At 50.5% G+C, this 22,415-nt stretch overlaps 1 protein-coding gene across 3 annotated transcripts in view; it reads left to right on the forward strand.

The window, feature by feature from the left end:
- Nucleotides 1–22,415, forward strand: part of PRKCB (protein kinase C beta) — a 129,615-nt gene that overhangs the window by 99,219 nt on the left and 7,981 nt on the right. For all 3 annotated transcript variants that reach the window (XM_040591831.1, XM_040591830.1, XM_040591832.1), the window contains 6 exons: nt 1,382–1,473; nt 2,413–2,475; nt 4,296–4,434; nt 7,933–8,013; nt 8,276–8,383; nt 14,951–15,091. In XM_040591831.1, the coding sequence (XP_040447765.1) occupies nt 1,382–1,473; nt 2,413–2,475; nt 4,296–4,434; nt 7,933–8,013; nt 8,276–8,383; nt 14,951–15,091 (624 nt within the window). The remainder of the gene's footprint in view (nt 1–1,381; nt 1,474–2,412; nt 2,476–4,295; nt 4,435–7,932; nt 8,014–8,275; nt 8,384–14,950; nt 15,092–22,415) is intronic.

Raw genomic sequence — 22,415 nt, forward strand, 5'->3', positions numbered from 1 at the left:
GAGAGTCTTAATGAAAGCAAAATGGGTTTTACACATTAGAGGCAAAGTCAGTGTGTGCTTATAGATGGCTGCGATTGCACCTGCTAGCAAGTGTTTTAACTGGTTCAAAGTCACTGATTGACCTGTTTGTTCTACTCTTAACACTTACTTAATTAACCATGTGTAACATTAAGTGCACCCTTAGACCAGGCTGCGAGGAGAGGGCATGCAGCCTGCTCCTGCCCCCCCGGCTTGATGGGGCTGCTGGGTCCCCAGCAAGCCTGTGCATCCCTGGCATTGCTGCAGGCTGCTCCTGGGGGGACGGTGAGACTGGTGAGCTGGGAATGTCGCCCACCCCTCCTGGTGTTGGGCCAAGTTGTACTGGTCGCTGCCGGTGCGCAGGGGCTGGTCCCTGCAGGAACCGCTCACGTCTTCTGTGCATCTCCTAACTGAAGCTGTGCAGTGCCTGGGGATGTACCAGCGAGGGGCTGCGGGGTTGAACACCTGCAGAATGGCTTCATTGAAGGATCAGACACATCTACTAATGGGAAGTGAAACACTTCTGGTTTAGGAATTCCTCCACCTGTGTTCTCCATTGGATCTATCTGCAAAGGTGCAGAGCTTAAATCCAGAGCGTTGCCAAGGAGTTAGTACATCATGGAACGGTCAGGGTTGGAGGGGACCTCTGGGGGTCATCTGGTCCTACAGACTCTGTGTGAACACGAGCTCCACCAGCTCCCCTTGGGGAGGGCAGTGATGATAATGGTATTGGCATGAAAAAAAACACAGACTGGAGCTGTCCAGTGCCTTGGTCTTTATTTCTGACCCCTGCAGATTCCCTGCTCTAATAATTTGTAGAGGAATTATGGAGGAATGAAGCTGGGTTAATTAACATTGATAATGTACAGCTGTGGGCTGGCTTCAGGGAGGTGGGTTGGCTGATGTGGATCAGGTGCAGCTGTGGCTGGTTCCTGCTAGAGTAGTTAAATAGCTCTAAGGGGTGTATGGAAGAGGAGTGGGCAATGAAGAGAGACTTAGAAGCAGAGGGAGGAGAGAGAGTGCCCCGGATGGAGGAGAGACAAGGAGAGGCCCTGGGAGAAGAAGAGGACCAGGATGAGGAGAGGCTGGCTGGAAGAGCCCAGAAAAGAAAGAATCCAGATGCAGCAGAGGCAAGAAGAAGGGTGGGCTGGCCTGAAGAAGATGACAAAACAGCACGGACAGTAGATGAACGGTTGAACCCTTGTGGGGGATGGGTGGCTGTGCTGGGACAAGGCGCAGGGACTACTTACTGAAGTTAACCTGGTGTGGGATGGTAAAAGCCTTGTTGCAGCTGGCTAGTTTTGATAGTGCTGTGACAGTAATTCTGCTGCTAATTGTTTGCGCTTTTTTTTTCTTCCTTTAGGATCGCTTGTATTTTGTGATGGAATACGTGAATGGTGGGGACTTAATGTACCAGATCCAGCAGGTTGGGAGGTTTAAAGAGCCACATGCTGTGTAAGTTTAGTAGCCCTAGTTGGCACCTTCAGGGTAGGTATTTGGTGGACCTTCGTGATACAGCTGGAAATGTGGTCCAAGCCACAGGCTTTTGTGGTGCAAATCCTGGACAAAAAGGGAGGGGGGAAAGGATGAACAACAGGAATCAGGAGATGATTTTCTGCCGGGTGCCAAGGATGCTGGTGCCTCCAGCTCACCTTTGGGATACACTGCGCTTGTTGATCAGTAAATAATCGAGCTTCATAAAAGCAGCAGGCAGGGAGGCTTCCTGGGAGACACGGGGAGCAGCGGGTGAGCTCCCAGCTGCTGTGCTGCCAGCTGCCCTGTGCCCTTCCCCAGGATATAAGAGGGATGTTGGGTCTTTAGCTCCTCTGCTGAGGTTGCCAGCCTGAGTGTTAACTGGTGGCTTTTGGCTGCTGCTCCCTGTAATCTGGACAGAGCAGAATGTGTTTGTGAAAGCCTTCATATGCTTAAATAAAAAACACAAATGGTGGGCAGAGCCCAGGTGCATTTGGACTGGTGCTTTGCGCTCTGGCAGAGTCCTTGGAGACCCAGAATATTCTTTAAAGAAAACGGTGGCAGTGCATGTTATTTCCGTGGCCTCCTTGAGATGACAGATAACTTTTAAAGCCGCATTGCCAGCACACAGTAATGAACAGCCATAGATTCCAGCTCTTGCTTAATGAGAATCTGTGTAACAAGAAGTGACAGCCCCCTGCTAGCCCACAGCAACCTGATCGCATCTCTGCCCGATGTGAGCCAAGGGTGGGTTGTGTCGTTCTCATGTGATACTTGTCTGGTATTTTTATGTTATAGCTGTCTTTATCCTTTGGTCATGTATGCCCAATGCATTTCATTTAGTGCAATTGGGTTAGACAGGTTTTGATTTTGATTTATCTCCTTTAATTATCAATCTTCCTTTTAAATGTTGCATTTCAGATTCTACGCGGCAGAAATAGCCATTGGCCTCTTCTTCCTGCAGAGCAAAGGCATCATTTATCGGTAGGTGAGCAAGTTCCTCCTTCCTCTCTTCCCCCGAGAACTCTGCACAGCCAGAGCAATGTAAGACGGCGATGCTCTGCAGGGCTGCTGCAGCCCTGCTGTGCGTACAGCACCGGGGCTCCCCTCCCTGCTCCTGCCGCAGGCGGGGTGCGGTGGGTGCACACACCCAGAACGGAGCTGGGAGCCTCACAGTGTCACTGGTTTTTGCGTAGTTTCTTGTCTTTGTCCCCATTTTATAGGAAGGCAGCTTTGGTTCCTCTCTTGCCTCTGTTTCATGCATTTCTTTCCATATGACACAAATGCTCACTGGCAGCACGGACCAATTCTGAGCCACGTATTTTGCTGCAGGGCGCGATTTTCTTACCATAAACACTAGAGTCAGTACTTACGAGTGGCTTTTTCTGAGATCTACAGCGCAAGTCTGTCACTTCTGGTTCAGACACTAAAACTTCTTTTCACAATGCCAAGTGCCAGACCAGTTAAGCACTGAAACTAGCGTGCCGCTGCTCGGAAGTATTCCCAGAGCCCAAGGTAGAGCAGAGCATCTTAATGAGTGTCAGATACCATTAACTGCTTTGCAATAAGAAATGCCAGCCATGCTACTGAAGTTATGAGATGCTGAAGACTGCTCCAAAGATGAAAGAAGTGGAGCAAACCTGATGTGAGGGATTTTTTTTTTGCCATCAGCCACTACAGAGAGAGATTCTAGGTCTGTCAGTCCCCAGTGCCCCTTCTTCCTTCCTTCCTCTGAATCCAGGCTTGTGTTGAATCCTTTGGCCTGTCAGCATCCTAAGCGCTGACACAATTGCTGGAAAAAACAGGCTTAAGAAACAGCAAGAAGTTGTAAATTACACTATTCCTTTTATTAGGCTCTTAACAAAATTAAGCCCCGCACACCTTATGGCCCCACAGCTGTTCCCACCGGGGTATTTCAGCCAGGCCCCCCAAAAGGAAGATGCAAGAGCGATGCGCGCTTGCTTTTCACCTGTGGGTGAGGTGTGGAGCTGGGACAGCTTGTGCCTGCCACACTGTGCTGCTCTGTCACCTGCCTTGCGACTTAATGTCACCTTTGGGCAGGGGAAACCTTGCCAATGTGCTCCGATACTGCAATGGAGACTTCGAGCAGTGCTTTACTGTACAGAACACAAGCCCGGAACAGCAGCGAGCACAGAACTGCATGGTAATTACATGGCTGGTAATGTAGAAATTGCACCTGAAATACTGAGTGTTTGCTATAAAACTGCCCTTCAGGCTGGAGCACCCACCTCTGGAGAGGCTGGTCAGGGCTGGGAGTTGGATTGGGAGCTCTAGACCTGCAGCTGTCTGCAGTTTGTGCTGAAGAGCAAAGCTCTTGCGGGGTTAGGTGTGACTAACAGATACTCTGCAGATGAGGATCACCGAGAAAGACAGTTGATGTGTATTTCAGTGGGGCAGTATAGCATTGGTGATGCAGGGACTTCTGCTGAGTAGGTACTTCTTTGTGGCTGGTGAGCTTTAAGTACACTTTGATTTTCATAGGTGCAAAAAAAAATTCTATTATATCTGTCCTCCTGCTAGATGAGAGTGTTTTCCATCATACACTTGAAAGTGATTTGCCCAGCATGGTGTTCCTGTGGGTTAAAAGTAAAATAAACACTTCATTCTGACAGATCTCTGACTTATTTCTGCTCATTTCCCCACACGTTATCCTACAAAGAGTCTGGGTGTGAGACAAATCCAGAGCTCACTGGCAGGAGAGCAACTGGAGTCAGGAAATTTGTGTCTTTGCTGGGTGGCTTCGCTGTTGTCTCTTGTGTCATTCTTCTGCTTTTGCTTTGTAGAGACCTTAAGCTGGACAACGTGATGCTGGATAGCGAGGGGCACATAAAGATCGCAGACTTTGGCATGTGCAAGGAGAACATCTGGGATGGGGTGACCACCAAGACCTTCTGCGGCACTCCAGACTACATTGCGCCTGAGGTAGGGGATGCAGAAAGGCAGTAAATGCTCCGTGCGCATTTCGGCAGTGTGCCTGATGCTCTTTTCCATGGGATGACCTTGCTTTGGGCGGCTTTCTGATTGAAACAGGGATGTTAGTGAATTCATCGTCAACCTGGAAAGTTCATCCCTCAGTACTCTCTGCCCCACCCCACCCCGAGGCTGCCTCTAAGGAGGCAGCGATGCTGGCTCTGTCTCTGTGGCGTGTGTGCCCTGCTTCTGCCTCAAAGGACAGCAAATCCTCCACGCTGCTCTCCCTGCACTGTGTTTTCCCTCTCTGGGTGTTTTTCTCATGTCTGTGCCACTGGTGTCACCATGCCTGTCCGATCCTTGGCACGCTCAAACCCACCAAGGGCTGCTCCTCGCATTCTTCCTTGCTCCTGGAAGAGATGAGCCCCGGAGGAGCTTGCTCCTTGCCCTGTGTGACAGCCCCTTCCAGCACAACGTGACCGGTGGGAAAAATTACCAGTGGATAGCGTTTCCGTGTGAAGTGGAAATCTTGAGATCTTGCCAGCTTGTTGCTTGCAGCGAAGGGCTGCGTAGCTGATGAGGAGAGGCTCCCTATCCACAGCTCTAGATCACACCAAAGTTACTGTGCCTTTGGTTATTGCTTACGTGATGGAGTCACATATGACACTTACATGAAGTGCTATATGGGTGCAATTTAATGTCAGACTTGTGAAATTCAGATAGGTAATTATTTTCAAACGCCTGTTCCCTTAACATAAAAATATCCCTCTCAAACCTTTTCACTCTGCTGAATTTTCAGTGACGAGATTAATATTTATTCATTTAAATATTTTAGAGGAGACTCTGTTTGCTAGGACGTAGTTAGACGTGCTTGTATGCTAAACTACGTTGTGTTTTGCTGCAGCCAGAGAGGTTTTTAATTACTTTTTCAGATGTATATTACATATCCTCATCCTACCAAGATTAATATTGGTGTTCTGTTGGTACATAGCTCAGTCGCTGTCTGTGATTAATACTCTTTCAAAGCAGGACAAATGACCAGTTCTCTTGGTATTTGCCTGAGCCTTATCACTTAAGCTCTTTATTTTCTTCTCCCTTGCTCTAATACTGGGTTGGGTTTTTTTTCCCAAAAGGAAAAAAAAAAATGGGAAATTAGGATGCAAATAACTATGGTACCCAGGAATGATGTTAAAGCATGCTACCAGTGGGTCTCAGAGTGAATGTGTGCATTGTGTGGATGGAGATGGGGGGTTGCAGTTCTGGCGTGGCCTCCAGCTGGGTGGCTGAGCCCAGGTCCCTGCATGTCGCTCCACTCCAGGGTCCTTCTGCCACGCCATGCTTCCTCCCATCAGGAAGCTGCAGTGCTCTCAAGCCAACATGTCTACAGGGTAAAAATGTCCTGTGATTTGCTTGACCCATTTTCAGGACTTTTTCTATTCTAAGGCAGAGCCCTGTGTGCCAAGGTGACGGGTACCAAGTGCGAACGACCCGTGCGTGTAACCTCCTCTAACAAAGCCTGTTCTTCAGCTGCTGGGCTGTGACCTTCCCCAGCCTGCAGCCCCTGACTTCAATTTGCAGAAGCTGCTTTTCTGCAAGGATTTCTTCTAAGTACTATTTTCTTTTGAAGACCTTAATGGTGCAAACAGTTCACACCTAAATGTCCCAGAGCACTCGTAAATTGTCTGAAGGACAAGTAGGAGGGACTTGAGGTGGGCGCAGCTGAGGAATTTTGGAGGTGGAACTCGGTGTCTGGCCTCGGTGGGAAGGGTCTGGCCCAGCGTGTGGAGGTGGGCAGGGTCACATCACCCCATTTGGCTGTGTGGCTGGACCAGGACCAGGACAGGAGATTGGCATTGGTCTTGTTCTCTAATCGTCCCTCGGTGCTGATGCTTTTGCAGGATGAAACTTACCTCTGCTTAGGTAGGGTGACAGCCCCCAACCTGCATCTTGGGGTACCTCCTGGCTGGATCCTGCTGGACACTGCAGGGGTGGCTGAACATGAGGACCCTCGAGGCTGCGACATCTGCCCGCAGCCACGGAGCTGTGGGGCCGGAGCCTTGCATGGGGACAGACCTTTGGGGCTGAATTCCTGTGTACGTTCTCCCATGATCAGCATACGACTTGCATTTGTGCTTGAGTATAGGAATCTTTGCAGAATAGGATTCTGTAATTAGGTTGAATAAATCGTGTAATTGTTTGGCGTTAAGTAACAGATGGCAAAGCCCAAGGCCTGTCAAACCCCGAATGCTGAAGTGACGCCTGTCAGCAGCAACCAAGCAGATAAACTGGAGCTTGCGCAACACTGGGAAGCAGAAAGGTGCCCCCGGGACCCGGCTCCTTCTGCGGTCCCTGCGCTGGATCTGTCACCGCTCCCTTTCAGGCATGATGGCAGCCCAGGTGCCGGAGGACTTGGGGACCCCCCAGCTGGAGGGGGGGAAGGAGAGGGGCTGGCTCCTGTCAGCAGCCCATGGCTGAGGGCACAGACCCAGCATCTTGCTGCACGCCGGAGCTGGGGGGCGCAGGGAGCCGAGCAACGGAGGCGCTGGGGGAAGGTACCACAGAGCTCTCCCAGGACTGGGTCCATTTCTCCACCAGCCGCTTGTCTTGTTTGTACGTGGGGTCTGGCTAGCGAGGGACGGACCCCCTTGCTGGGTGCTGCTCTAGGTACCCCAAAACACTGGTGTACGCAGGTGAGGGCAGCTGCTCCACGGAGGCGGATTAGTTGGGTGGCTTTGTTGCAGTGTCAGGTCATTATGAAATCTAGGGTATTTCAGATTTTGCAGAGTAAGTTGTGGGAATATAGAAAAATTCATGTTTTGGTGCCTTATCCAAAATAAATGTTGACATTTTAAAATTAAAGCAAACAAAGCAACCAACCCTGAAGTTATGTCCGAACTCCAAAGCAGCCATATCCCTCAGGTGAGGCTAGGGCTGTCGATTATTAGGTTATTTTGTGAAGGATGTTCTGCAATAAATAATAGAAAGCAAACTGGCAGCCTGGAATGCTGAGGGTTTTGACTACCCATATGCTGCAAGTCTGTTTTAAAGGGCCACATACCATCCGCAGAGGGACAGACTCTGTTGTTATTTCAAAGCAACTGCACTGAAGTCAGTGGAAAAAAAAAAAATAATCCCAAAGTGCATCAGGGAAAACAAGAACGGCTGCTGCTCCAGCTCCAGCGTGCCTGGCTGTGACAAGTCTGCAAGAGCACAACAAATCTGCTAAAGTTTCATCTGAATCAGAATGAATCTGTCTCAGATCACAGTGAATATTCTGGTTTTTTTCTAATATTTAGAGCACGTTTGAGGACTGAAGATATTTTTTTTTAAGTTACTGAACTCTTTGCCTATCGTGCGCTCTGTTCATAATTGTAATTTCTCACCATTCGGGGACTGGTGTTTCAGTAAATAACCTTGTCCTTTTGACCTGGACTACAGCTCGAAATGAGTTTGCATTGTGCCAACAGGTTAAAAATAGGAGTGTAATCCGGCTGTTTGTGTTGTTTTCAGATAATTGCTTATCAGCCTTATGGGAAGTCTGTGGATTGGTGGGCATTTGGAGTCCTGCTCTACGAAATGTTAGCTGGCCAGGTAATTGAATTTTAATTGATACCTATGGGATTGTGTTAAATTCCATTGTGAGCATATGCTGACGTGTAATTTGTTTTGTTGCTGGCACGTGGTAGGGCACTGTTTCCTCTGTGCTGGAGATGAAGCCATGGATGCAGCTCCGGGGACCACGATGCTGAGATGCGTGGTGCAGCCGGGGCTGGTTTTGTGGCTGATGGTCACAGCAGCAAAGGGAAACTTGAAGATCGAGAAATGCACTGAACCTCTGTTTGTTTTGCTCCAGGCTCCCTTTGAGGGCGAAGATGAAGACGAGCTCTTCCAGTCCATCATGGAGCACAATGTGGCCTACCCCAAGTCCATGTCCAAGGAGGCAGTGGCAATCTGCAAAGGGGTAAGGGCTGGCCTGCATCCTCTGCCAGGAGGACAGTGGAGCCGGTGGGCACAGGGCTGTCTGTGCAGCTCCGCACTGTGCAGCCCTACGTGCCCGGGGGTCCCACCTTCTCCTCATCCCCCTCGCCCCGGTCCCAGCTGCAGGCTCCCAGCACCAGGGGAATCTGACAGAACTCGGTTGTGTTCTGGTGCTCTTTGCCCCTAGAGCTACACCGTGTGCTAATTCGTGTGTATGTACAAAACCCTATTAAAAATAATGCCTAGATTATCTCTGTGCTGTTACACTACACTGAGCAGAAATCCAGGTAGGGCTTGAGAACTGGGCTGTCTTTGCTCAAGGTGAAGGTCAGGAGAAAACTGGAGTGTTGGCTGGGATGTGGGTGCTGAGGGCATCTCCCCGGGGACCCTGCTGCCCAGTAGGTGACAACAAGGGAGCTTTATGCATCTTTGCCTGAAAAGAAAAATGACGCTCAGAGTAAATGAATGTGATTTCTAAATAGTTCTTCTAAGATCAGACACAAAGCCTTCTCCCTGCAGAGGGTTCCGTTTAGCGATGGCGAGTCGCCCTTTAGGGGCACCTGAAGTTCCCTGCTGGCGTGTACCTCTGTTGGGTCGGGGCAGCATTTTCATTACCGTATCTCTTAATTCCCAGCGAAGCTCTGTGTTGCCCGGTGTCCTGAGTTCTCTGTGGAATGGGCTGAGGCAAGACTTAAATGCAGTCTGAATTAATTTGGGTTGTGATGAGTAAAGGCTGGCTTGGTCCTGATGTTGTTATGCGTATGGTTATTGCTTGGGACTGAGCCTCATCTCAGCCAGCCAGCGTTAAACAGTGCTATAAATATGTTTGTGTAGGAATTTTAAAAATGTTTGCTTTTAATAGTTAGTATTTACAATATCCAAACATTCTATATTTCAAAATAACGTTTCTGTCTGCAAATGACACATCTTGTGCTTAATGCTCCCACTGTGGCATTTCAAAGCTTCTTTCCAGTGTTGCCAGGATTCAGAGCTTGTGGGAAGGAGGAGTGTTCACTTGGCCCGTGGGGAAAGTCTGCTGCAGGTGTTCCTGCCTGGAACGGGCACAGGGAGGGGATGCTGTCCGGGCCACCTGGCACTCACCTTCAGCACAACATAGTAGAATCGCGTCCTTAATTCAGAAACAACGCTGGTGATCAAAGGGGGAATTTCCACAAACTTTCTCACTGTCCCTCATTCCTCTTGCTGTCATTGGTTGGGATGTAACGGAAAGTCCACTGTGTTCCTGGCTGGGCAGGAGGAAGGGAAGATGCTGGGTGATGCTGAACATCATTTTCCTCGCAGTGCCCAAGAGAGCAGAGGCTGGAACAGGGACCAGTCTCACTGTCGGCTTTATTTATTGTTGCATCAGTCAAAATGTGAATGCTGTAAACAGACAAGAAGAGACTGTGGATGAAACATTTGCTGGGTGTACTGCAATGGCTTCTTTCATTTTCAAAATGTGAGGCTGCATGGGAGGATATTTAGCCATGTATGGAGGGCTCGGTACTTTATAAATTGTGTATTTTTTGGCAGCAAGGTGGTGGTTCCCTTTGTACAACTGTTGTTTCAGGGGAGTACCCAAAAAACTCATGACATTCTTTGCTGCCACCAAACTGCTACACCAGAAAGTTTAATTAGAATATGTGTGGTATTTAAGAACCATTAGTAAGCAAAATATTCATATGTTCCCCTGGAATAGAGTGAAATATGTCTCAACTAACTGCAGAGGCATCCAGGCCATGCTGTTTGTGTTGGTATGTGGTGGGTCTTCCAGGAGGGCACAAACCCAGCCTTGGGTCAGCCCAGAGAACAAGCAGTTGGAGAAGCTGCTGCTCTTAAACCTGGAGCTGCTCTTAAACCTGAACAGTTTGGTATTTCACTGCCCTCCAAAACAATTTTGTTGTTCCCACCCAGTTTCGCTCCAGCATGCTGGTGCCAGTCATCACTTACTGTTGCACAGCTCGGAGATGAAAAGCATTTGATCCTGAAAGCCTTGTATTGGCCTGAGCCAAGAAACAAGTGTTAATCAGTTGTTGGCTGGGAAGCAAAATGGAGAGTTAACCAGAACACAGCTCCTTGACTCAACAGTCAGTATCAATTAGCAGATCAAATGGAGCATTTCCCTCCTCTGCTATCAACTCAGATTTTTTTTTCTGAAGGCTGATGCTGGAGCTGCGGTGTCTGTGGTGCAGGTAGCTTGGCGTTGGGCTCTCGAGCTCTGGCTCGGTTGTCAGGAGCCAGGCTCCCAGCTCAGACCTGTGGAGCAGCATGCATGTGTGTGTGGGCACTGGCACAAGCCATCAGCCGTTTTCCATCCCATATGGAGGGGTCTGACTGTGCCTGAGCAAAGCAGCCCTTTCCAGGTGAACAGATTGCCTGCGAGTATAAGCTCCCTCTTTAATCTCTGCCTGGTAGCAAAGACATAAAATGGCATGTTTTCTGCGGTAAAGTTTACAGGTATTTTGAGTGGTATTTCTGCTGATGGCACTGCCTGAGAGAAGCACATGAGCTGCTTAGCGCCGTGCCGCAGCCCTCGCAGGAGCGGCAGTGCCCATGCCTGGGTGGCCGTGGGTAGGAAAAAGACGGCTGGAAGGTGGGAGCATTTGGGGGCCACGCATGGTGAGCACGGCTGGGTGCCAAGGGCTTTGCTGGCTCTGGCAGAAATGCCAGGCTGTGGTTGGGCTGGGGCTGGGATGTGCTGCCGCGGTGGCACGGCTGAGCCTCGCAGAAGTGTCCTCAGGCTGTGTGCTGGGTCAGCAGAGGGGCTGGTGCCCTGATGGGGACAGGCCGGGCGGGGGCTGCCGCCGTGAGCTGTGGGGTCTCATCAAATGTGGACACAGATCATGTGGATCCGCTGTGCCTTGTGGTGCAGAATGGGCCGCTGTTAGGTGAAGCCCATGAACATGCAGCACCCGCTTGCCTTCCCGAGACAAAAAATAAAGTGGTGGTTTAGCAAAGCCGTTGAGTCCAGACTTGGACTTCCCTGTATCTGAGCCGCAAACATCAAGCGCGATTTGGTCTAAAACACCCTTCCTTATCTGCAGAAGCCCAAAGGGTTTTCACTGTGTTAGTATGGGGATTAAATCAACTTGTTTCTGTTTAATACAAACAAAGCTAAATGATTTACATGATTTAAATGATAAACAAAGCCTATGTAAGCCAGGAGAATCAGTCTGCATGTTTATGGGGTCCTATATATCAATAGCAGATGGTGCCTTCATGCTCACATGCATAAAAGCACAATAGGAAAACAAGAAAATTTAATTTCTGGATGCATATATTGAAAATACTGAATAACTGCACTGTAGTACAGCTCTGTTCAGCTTTACAGGCAGGTACATGAAGTAGAGAATCTTTTACGATTCATTAGTTGGCTGAGCTGCTCTGAATTTGGTGTGTGTTTGTGTTATGCTGAGGAAGCAAGGGTTTAACCACAGTACTGCACGGGTGTGTGTAAAACAGTTTCCAGCACAAGGCAGCAGGTAGGAAGCTAGGCTCTGGCTGGAAAAGGTAATTAGTAAGATGAGGGACTGGATTTAGTGGGGGAATGTGTGTGTAGAAGCATGTGCACAGTCAGCAGATGCAAGCAGAGCTGTAGCCATTCTCACTTGGGTGCGTGTGGGGGGATCAGGCTCTCCTGGGGGCACCCCCAGTGTGGCACAGCCTCGGCAGCTTTGCTGGGCCCCGGGAGGCAGCTGGAGCCGGGAGCTGGACTGGGAGGCGTGAGGACCGAGCAGCCGGCTGCTGGCCGGCACCATCACCCTGCCAGACCTGCAGGCACAGAGCTGCTTTCCTGCCTTGCCCCGCGTGATCTCCAGCAGCAAAAGCTGACAGTGTGTCGGCGCGTTCAGCATCAGCAGTTAACAGCAGGGACCCACGCACAGATTTCTTTCCATGTTAGCTGAATGCAAACTAAGCTGTTTAGATGGGATATTAGAAAACCTTCCTTCCCCGCAAGGGTTGTGCAGCCCTGGAACAGGCTGCCCAGGGGGTGCTGGAGTCACCGTCCCTGGCGTGTTCAAACAACACACAGGTGTGGCGCTTAGGGACATGGTTAGTGGTGGCCTTGGCAGCGCTGGGTTAAGGGTTGGACTTGATGATCTTAAAAGTCCTTTTCAACCTAAATGATTCTACAATTCTATTTGGTGGGACAAATCACTAAATCAGTTTATTAGCAAGTTTCAGGCTCTTGCGTTGTTACTGGAGACTTGCTTTAGGAAAACCCAACTGAGTCACAGGATGCTGCTTATTCTCCTGCTTCAGCACAGCTGAGTGGGACCGGACTGATTGTCGGGGGGCTGTCCAGAGCCCGCTGAGGAGACACAAAGATCCTCTTGTTCAGCTGAACCCGACTCAGCTGGGGTGGATGTGAGAGCCAAGGGGCGGCGAGGTTCACCGGGGCAGCCGGACCACAGGCAGACGCCTGTCCGTGTGCCGAGGGTGATGTGGAAGCAGCACTGAGGGGCTGGCATGTCACCTGCCTCACTGTGCTGCCTGGGCAGCAGGGGGACTGTAAGCCGGCGGTGGGCTCCCTGCCTGCCAGGGCCACCCACCCGTGCTGCCAGCAGCACCTGGTGACACCGCTCTCCGCTCCTGGCAGGGGACAGTGCGCTAGATCCAGCCCCACCTGCTCACCCATGATGCTGCCACGCTTGTTTGAGGCCAAGATACTTAACATCTTCCACCTGGCCACGCTTCTTACACTGGGATTTATTTTTTGGGTTTTTTTTATGTAAAGGGCTGCATGCCGCAATACCAAGGGAAACTGCATATTTAAAAAAAAAAAAAAAGGTAAAACAAGTTAGAAAAAAATTGAGTTAAAAAATAAAAACAAGTTCAAGTCTTGCTTTTGTTTTTGCTGGCACCCTGTGGCCCTCCCTCTCCAGCAGTGGCTCCAGCGTGTCTCATCAAATGGGGACAGGCTCTGGAGACCGGTGCTGATGCCAGTCACGGCCTTGCCCTGAGCAGAGGCAGGTCTCACCATCTGGAAAACCACTTGTCCAGCTTGCGAAGCCTGATGTGTCCGTGCTGTTTGCAGGGGGTGATGTGGGTTTCGGGAAGCCTCGCTCCGTCGGTCTTTCAGCCGCAAGTTGCCTTCGTCGCTGGCTTGCCATGGAGAAGGTGCTGTTTGCTAGCAGGGTGCTTAGTGGCTCCGCTCCCGCTTCACGTTTGTTGGGGTTTGGATTATTAGTTAGTGGGGGGTTTGTAGTTTTTTGCAGGCTTTTCCTGGCTTTCAGCTCCCTGTTGTAGCCTAACTTTTAAAGATCAGCTTCCCTGAGCAAGCGTTTTGCACAGTGGTGGATGGCCGGGCTGGTGGGTGTCACAGCATTTACCCCTTGGGGCAGGGGGGCTCTGCCCAGGGGACCTGGCAGGGGCTCGTTCACTCCCTGCGGCACAACGGGCTGCCTGGCTGCTTGGGCTGATGTGTTTCTGTCAGAAAATGCTTGCTTAGAAAAATCTTTTCTTTCGGGGGCGGGCCAGCCTCAGCAGGGGGCTGGGGGGGTTCTGTGCTCTGCTGCTGGAGCATTGGCACCTTCCCCAGAGCTGCAGGTGCCCTGTCCCTGCTGGGGGCTCACAGGGGGGTGGCGGGGTCCCTCGCAGACCCATGGCCCTGGGGACGCGGTCAGGCTCACTGCAACCTCTGCACAGCTCCGGGATCAGTTTTAAGTGCCCTGCTTTTAATAAAGTAGCCCTTTTGTTGCAGGTGTACGGCTCATATTCTCCATGCTTATCAACATCTTAGCAATCTTTGGAATCTCCATCAGATCTCTGAACACAGCTCAGACAATACCCCCAGGATATTAATGTTTGTACAGCTGCCCTTAATTCCTGCGGCCCGTTTCACTTTTCTTATTGAGCCAGAGAAGAGAAGTTTAGATGATAAACAACATTAATGGCCTGTTTGTGCTTTTTTTCCTCCAAATTGACTCTTTCATTAGAAATTCGCCTCTTGTCTCTGCTGCCATGGCTCCAGAGAAGTGGGGGTTCTGCTTCTAGGGCTAATGAAAGATTTTGAGGGCAGATTGTTCATCTCAAATGGGCACTGGCCTCTAAAATTAATTATGCAGATGCTGAGAAGTTTGCTACCAAGGAAAGGGACCACTAAGCACACTTGCATGCATCCTGCTCCCCCGTTGTAGCAGACTGGTGAGACTGCAGCGATGCAGGGAGCTCTGCCGGCACCCTGACAGTATTTCGTGGTGAAGCAATTTTATTCCCAGAGGAAAAGGGGACGTGCTTATCCCACCCAGTGCTCATGTACCGGTGACCTGCTTTAGTCTGCTGTTGTAAGCCATTGTCAGCCTTCCCTGTCCCTGGAGCCACTCTGGCTCCTCCCTCTGTTCTCTGCTCTGAGTGCCAAAAGCCGGTGGAGGAGATGGGAGCCCCTTTTGGGGTGCGGACCCTGATGCAGGGTGTCCTGGGGCAGCGGCCGTGTGGTGCAGGCTGCCCAGTCGGGCATCACAGCATCCTGGGAACTTCTCAAAATGGGCATTTTGGGAAGCAGCTGGACACCCTCTGAGTGACTGTTTCTTCTCTTCCTCTCCCCAAGCTGATGACCAAGCACCCTGCCAAGAGACTGGGATGCGGCCCAGAAGGGGAGCGGGACATCAAGGAGCACGCATTCTTCCGCTACATCGACTGGGATAAGCTGGAGCGCAAGGAGATCCAGCCTCCCTTCAAGCCAAAGGCTGTAAGTGTGGCTGCGTTAAGCGTGTTTCTCCCCTGCTGCTCTCCCACGCGCCGGTTCTCTCGTGCTCGTGGGTGCACGCACACAGATGTATGTGCGGGCGCTGCTTGTCCTACCCACAGCATGGAGGTACTGCCTCTCTGTCTGCTTAGAAGATCTGGCACGTGTCAGACCGCTGCCATGAGAGGATAACTCTGGGATGCCTTGTCTCGCTCTGGCTTGCAGGGGTAGAAACACCACGTGTTTAGCTCGCGGATTTAATTGCATTGCAATACTGTTTGTTCGTTATCCCGGGGTCAGTCTTTCTGTTGGTGTCTTTCTCCCTTCTTCTTAAGCTGAACAGCTCTCTCTTTTTTTAATCTAAACTTTGTTTCAACATCTAGCTCAGCACCGTAGTCTATTTGCATTGGCAGTGGAGCTGTATTTCACCCAACAGTTTCTCTCCAAGGTAAAGCGGTGGAAGACTGGAGCCTGGCTCACGTGTGGGCGCTGACGTGGGTGGAGAGGAGCTCTGCAGCGAGGAGAACCTGGCTGCTCTTTGTCATCCCTGCCTTGCTTTGGGCTCTGCTAGCGAGAGATGCCGTGTGCGCTGGGCGTGCGAGGCTGTAGGGGGAGATAAGCTGCCAGCAGCCAAGCTGAGGTGGAGGCATGAGTAATCTGAAAGCTTTGTCAGAAAGATGAGACTTCTTGACTGCGCCTTGGTCCAGCCGTCTTTGCAGTGACAGCTGGCCATGCAGTGCCCGTGCCAGCGCAGGGGTGCACCGGAGCCACAGAGTGTCCTGCCTGCTGCGACAGGATTCCTGCGGAGCAGTGTGAGGGCACGAGCCTGCAAGCTGCTGTGCTCAGGCCTCTTGGTGTGACCCCGAGCATGTCGGTTTGCCGCATCCCCCTGCCTGTGGTGTCTCTGCCCTTCCCAGGAGAGGGTGCACAGGCAGCGGTGACCACAGACTCGGGGACAGGGACATCTCTCCCTGGATTTCTCTTTTTCTCTTTGCCACTGTTGGGCTGGCAGGGTCACAGCTATGTCTGAGTCCAGCTCCTTAAGGCATGGGCTTATTCACATGTGTCCACCTCCTGTTAGCTGCTGCGCCCTAGCTGGGCACTGGTGTTTTACAGAAAACGGTGAATCCAAAGTTAAATCTGATTTACACAGCTGATACGGACTGATATTTATGCCCAGTGACCAAGGTGGGGACATTGCATGTTCTCTTAATCCATCAATCTGTCCAGAGATGCTCCATGGATTTAACTGAGCCTTTCTGCCCCACTGCCCTTAACAACCTTGGACATGTCTGCTTTTCCTCTGCTTTACAGTAAACCTGTTCTTTTTAAGGGCCCCTTTCAGTGTTTGGAAAATTTCTGCTTTCAGGGAAGACATGGAGTGGGAGTCCACTTGGCATAGGGTGCTCGGCTCCTTTAGCTCTCCTGCCTTTAAGTGCCTTTCTGCTCTAGCAGCCTTTTCCCTTCTACAGCTCCTTGCTTGACTGATCCAGTATGAACAAACCACCCGTTAGGTGGGCCTGACAGGAGACCCTGCAGCCGGCTCTGCTCCCGGCACGCAGTACAGATGGGGCAGCAGTGCCGACCCCGGGGTCTGCTCTGTGCTCCAGGTCTGCCAGCGGTGCCCTCTGTGCATTCTGCACTGCGTACTTTAACTTCAGCAAGTATTTGTGCAAAGGTAGCTGCTGCACAGTGACACCTTTGCAGGGAACCGTCTGGGGCACTGTCCTCAGAGCCTTTCGCTTCCACGGCTGAGAGCCGCTTCTGTGCGGTGCAGTCTTGGGCTGCCCTCTGCACCAGCAAAGAGAAAAATGTCCCGTTCTCCTTCCTGCCTGAGACATGTGGAGATCCAGGTTGCCGGTAAGCAGCTGGGATGGCAGCGCAGAGGTCTCAGTTGCTGCCTGCCTCCCTTTCCCTGGGAGGGAACGGAATCTTCAAGCCATTAGACCTTGTGGGAAAGGCGTCGCTGGGAAGGCATTAGCTGTGATACCAAAGCAGAGCAGTGTGCAAGTATTTGGGGTTATTTGTGCGCACCATGACCTGTTGGCTCAGGGTGGGACCCAGCTGTTGTCCGAGGGGTGCTGAGGCAGGCGGCAGGGTGGGCTGTGAGCCCCAGCGAGGGTGCTGCTCCGCAGCCGGGTCCGTCGGGAAGCCTGAGCAGGCACCGGGGCTTCGGGGGGCTCGTTCTGCAGGAGCCCACGTCTCTCCCGAATCCATGATGTGGGCTGGTTCCCACCGCGGTGTTTGCCGAGGAAGCGGTGCCCATAGCCCTGCCTGCACCCCTGCCCACAGCCCCTGCCTGCACCCCTGCCCATAGCCCTGCCTGCGCCCCTGCCCACACCCCTGCCCATAGCCCTGCCCGCAGCCCCTGCCCATAGCCCTGCCTGCACCCCTGCCCGCAGCCCCTGCCCATAGCCCTGCCCGCAGCCCTGCCTTTCCTTCCCTCCCAAGCAGCTCCCCAGTGACGCCGTTCACCTTGGGCTGTGGCGTGGCGTTACTGTTCAGTGTTCTACAGCTAAAAACAACTGAATTCTGTCACAAGTGCTTTATTACTGGGTTTATGTTGTAAAACGTGCAAATTTTGTCCTGCTTTAAACGTCTTTATTCTTTAAAAATCCTTTTGACGCCGGACCGCGGAAGGGGGACGGTAAGCTGCCGTCTGTCGCTTCTCACCTCATGGCTGGTGCTGGGGAAAATTCTCCATGGGATAGGACAGGAAGTTTAACAGCAAGGTAGGCGCAGCTGATTTAGGATTTAGGCAGGATTAAGACAACTTGGGTACCTGCTGATAGCTGATATTTCAACAGCAATGCATCTGTGCTGGAAAATGCTGCTCCTTTCATGCCAGCTGTGAGCACAGATCAGAGCAGCAAAGAAATGAAAATCTGGGTTTGGGAACTTCACAGCGTGTTCAGTGGCTCACCGGGAAGGACGTTATTTACTGGGTTTGACCTTCAGCCGTTCATGCGGGGGTTGAGTGCCAGCCGGAGAGGGGGATTTGTGCTAGCCCAGCTCTTCGCCTTGGCTTAAGTCTTTTTTTTTTCTTTTTTTTTTTTTCTAATTGGCTTCTATAAAGGTAAGGTTGCAGAGATTGCCTGTAAGCCAGAGTTTCAAAATATGGAATAATACATAAATGTGGGCTCTATCTGCCCACAAGCGCCCGCAGCCTTCCAGTGCTCCAGCACCGTGTTGTGCCGGGCGCTTCAGCCCTGTCAGCGCAAGGCAGGGGCGAGCAGAGCCCAGTCCAGTGTCTTTAGCCTCACGTCAACAAATTCTGCAATCAGCAGGTATCGTTAATTCGGGTTTGCTCACGGCTCAAGTAGCGCTAAGCCTCATCTTGTGTCTGTGAGCCCTGTGGCTAGGCGGGTGCAGGAGGTGAAACGGAGGCACTGGGGAAGGTCCCGTCCCAGAGCAGCTGGGTGGGCAGCTCGCACCTCCCCCTGTTGTGTAGCACCCACCATTTTTTGGCCACTTTTCTATGATTTTGTAACATCCCTGCAGGCAGTGAGTGTGGATGTGAGTGAGGACCCTCCGTGCCTTCCCAGCAGCTACGTGCCGGGAAGGGCTTCACATCACTTCCTAGAAACCTGCATCGTTTTACACCAACGGAAAGATAGACACTTCAGCCGTCTCCCTGGCTTGGGTGTTACATACCCAGAGCTGAAAATAAATTCCCAAGAGCTCATGTGTCGCTTCCTGCTTTGTGCTTGATTAACCTTTATCACAGAGATGGTAACGAGACAGATCAGGGTCTGGGTTGTCTTCAGTGTGCAGAAACTCGGCGGTTTTGACATGGGGCTGTGCTTGGCTGCTCCGTGGTTTGGCTTGTGCATAACAATTCCTTTCGTGGGTCTGCATTTACCCTGGGGAGTGTATTTACACTTGCCTGCTTTCCCTGTCTGCTTTTTCTCTCGTTGAGATAATTATTGGTTTTGGTATCTAATTACTCCTTTACTTTACATAAAGCCTAGTGATTTGAAAATTCTCCTCATTTTGAAAGCGTTAGAAATCACATGGCACAGGATTACTCACAACAGGACAGTGGTTTAAAAAAAATGCTTTTAATCTAATAATTTTTAATTGCATAAATTAATTTTATTTTATCTGCTTTGAATTAATTAATATTGAAATGCCATTTGTAGACTTGGATGTGTGAGAACTCTGGTTCCCCTGCCTGTGCATTTTTGTAGCTTTAGTTTCAGTCTTTGCGAGGTGAGTTCAGATGTTTGCATTGGTGATTTTCTAATCAGGTGAGATTTAAGGATTGAGGGGGTAGCAGCATGCTGTGAGGAGGCGGTCAGATGTGTTAAGGTTAAACATCTGCTCTCATAATCAAGTCAAGATTTGCTCTGGTAGCCTCAGGGTTCCATCAAGGCATTCTGAGATTCCCTTCTGATTGTTCAGCCGGTATTTTCAGTGTTTTGGGAAGAAATTTGGCTTTGTTTGTAGGGGGAGATAGATATAGGGGAGAGTCCTACATCAGAAAACCTTCACTGTGAAAGCTCCCAGCCTTTGTCTGGAGCAAGGATGAAATGGAGTGCATTGGAGCATCCTGAGCTGGGTCCTGGGTGGTTAGCTGGACACTTACAAATGAAAAGCACCATCATTCCTGCTGCCCACGGCTCGGCCCCAGGCTCATGCTGTGACCCAAACTCCCCTAAACACGACACATCTATTGTCACAAGTGTCTGAGCCCTGATCCTCCCCCGGGCAGCAAGCACCCAGGTTGCTAACCCAGAGCAGCACCAGGAAGGTTGGGCTCGCCCAAGAGATGCCTCCAAGGCTGGTGGGACTGTGTCTGTACCGCTGGTTTGGGACAAAAAACTGGGAAATCAAGGGTGTCTCCAGCCCACTGCTTCTCTGCAGCGCTGGGAGCAAGGGCTTAGTCTCAGCAGGAGAACAGCCGTCCTCGGCTTTTTATGATCTTTGATTGCATCTCGGGGATCAATGGAAAATATTTTATTATGCCTTTTGTCTCTATTTGAAATCAAGCTAGAAACCGATAAAATAAAAAGGCTATCTTCTAAGCTGACAGTTTTATTTCTGCAGCTTGAAAAAAATGTCATTCTGTGCTGGCTATAAATATTAGACAGGACACGTTGGGGATTTATGTAAGATAAATTGCCAGCCTCCCCCTTTCTCCATTCAGGATGGAGTGATGCCTGTACATTAATATAGTACTAAAATGAGGCAGATTTTTCACAATGTGGCTTTAGCAAAAATGTAAAAATTCATACAGCATGTCTCCCATCTCTTAATGAGGAACTTAATTTTGGAAGCTTTAAAGGTGGTGCTCCTGCAGATAGCGACTGTTTGCCGTCTGGAGCGGTGCGGATCCTTCTTGCTGTCTCATCCCAGGCGTGTGGGCCAGACCCCGTGTCCAGAACTCCAGCGGTGCTGGGCCTCGGCTGCTGGGATAAAACCTGCCGCGTTCCCCAGAGCCCGCGGCCGTCTGCGGCACTGCGGGATGTGGCGTGCAGGACAGCACAAGCGCATGGTCACAGCCTGTAGACCTTGGGCTTGCATGTGGCTTCTATAAACCCCAGGCCAATTCCCAACCTTAAGGTATTTTATCCATGTGAAAGCTCCCAAAGAGGAGTATGTGCTCTTTGGCTTGCTGACCAGGTCAAGTTCTTAGGCATCTGAACAGAAAGTCTCCGAACGTCACAAAGCTGGGAATTAAATACTGTGGCTAGATGGAACTTTTAAAATTTAACATTCTTGCCTTGTTGCGTTACAGTGAGAATTATTGCTTACCAGTATGCCTATTAAAAATATGTTTGTGCTTTCTATTTCAATAACTGGAAGCATTTCATAAGGATTAGTTTGAAAATCTTTATGGGGTTGCTAGTTTGATATTTTTTTTTTTAAGACAGCACATTTCTTTGCAGCAAGAAGGTGGCTAGTGCTGTCAGACATTTCACCCGAACTGCCTTGCATGTCTCCTCCAAGGTCTCATGAAGCTAATAGGCAATGACAGCTATATTTTCAAAGCACTGTAAGGCTTTTGCTGAATGTTGGGAGTTGATAGAATCTGCAGGTGAGCAGCTTATTAGCCAGTAAACCCTGCTACGGTCTGTGTGACTGTGCGGCTCACCCTAAGCGCTGCAGATTTCCCCAGTAGTCTTGCTTGTAGTTTGTTTTATCCCGGCACCGAGGGGGAAAACTAGGGACAACGTGGCTTTGGAAAGCCCCTGTCTCTTTGTTTCATGACTTCAACTTCCAGGCTTTGTGAAACTGGTAACTGCAATTTGGGGAAGCTCTCATCTTCGGCAGCCTCCTGGTGAAGTGGTTTGCCTTGTGTTTGCTTGTTTGGTTGGGGGGTAGTGGTGGTGTGTGTTTGTTTTTGGATTTTGGGGGGGGGGGGGTTGCCTAACTGCTCCCATGGGTGGCACCAAAATACTTGCATCAAAATACTTGAAAAAAAAAGAGCAAATCATATTGTAACCTACCACACCAGGAGCTGTTGCCTGGGCTCAGTGGTGGGCTGAGCTGTGGCCAGGGGCAGGAGCTGTGTTTGTGGAGCTGATGCTGCAGCACGTGTGACCAGGGAGCCTGGAAGAGGTGCAGGAGGGAAAAAGCACCTCCAAGGTCGCTGGGTTGGAAACCCTGCTGAGCTCACAGTCATGGACAGGAGATGCCTTTGGGAGCAGAAGCTGAACAAATCCAGACTAGAAATGTGCTGTAGGCAAAGGCATGGCCTGACAAAATATGAGAGGTACAACGGTGTGGAAGGATGGGCTCAGGGGCTGGAGGAGCAGTCATTCAGTGTGGCTGTAGCTAGGGTTAAATCGACTCAGATGTTACCCGTTGAACTTTTTTTAGAGGCTTGGGGATAAGAAGTGTCTCACTTGGCACTGTAAGAATGTACAAGAGCTGCCAAAGGAACATCCCATTGGAGGGTGATGGATGTTCACGTTGTCTTCCCTGAAACCTCTGTGGCAGAGGAATGAACTGGGAAAGGTGGAAGTTTATGTGTATTTGTCTTTAATATTTTATTATATTTAGTCTGATGTTTATTAAAAATGTACATCTGTTTCCTTAGCAAATGAAAGTTAAATGCCAGGAAGAATTGTCCCAGCACTTGACACCTATGTTCTCCGTGGGGAAATGGAAGGGGAGAACTGAGGGACCAAGAGGTGCTGGCTTCTGCATCTCTTTGGATAAAACAGGGCCAGGAGAGCATCGGCTGTGTGGCGGCTGAACAGAGGGGAGAGGTCGCCAGCCGTTCAAGTGAAGTCATTATGTGCAGTTCGTAGGGATGTGACATGGACGTGATGGGTAGTAATTGAGTGCAGTTTGTAGCTGCTGCAGTGACTCGGTATCC

The sequence above is a fragment of the Falco naumanni genome, chromosome 4, assembly GCF_017639655.2.
Source record: "Falco naumanni isolate bFalNau1 chromosome 4, bFalNau1.pat, whole genome shotgun sequence".
Lineage (NCBI taxonomy): Eukaryota > Metazoa > Chordata > Aves > Falconiformes > Falconidae > Falco > Falco naumanni.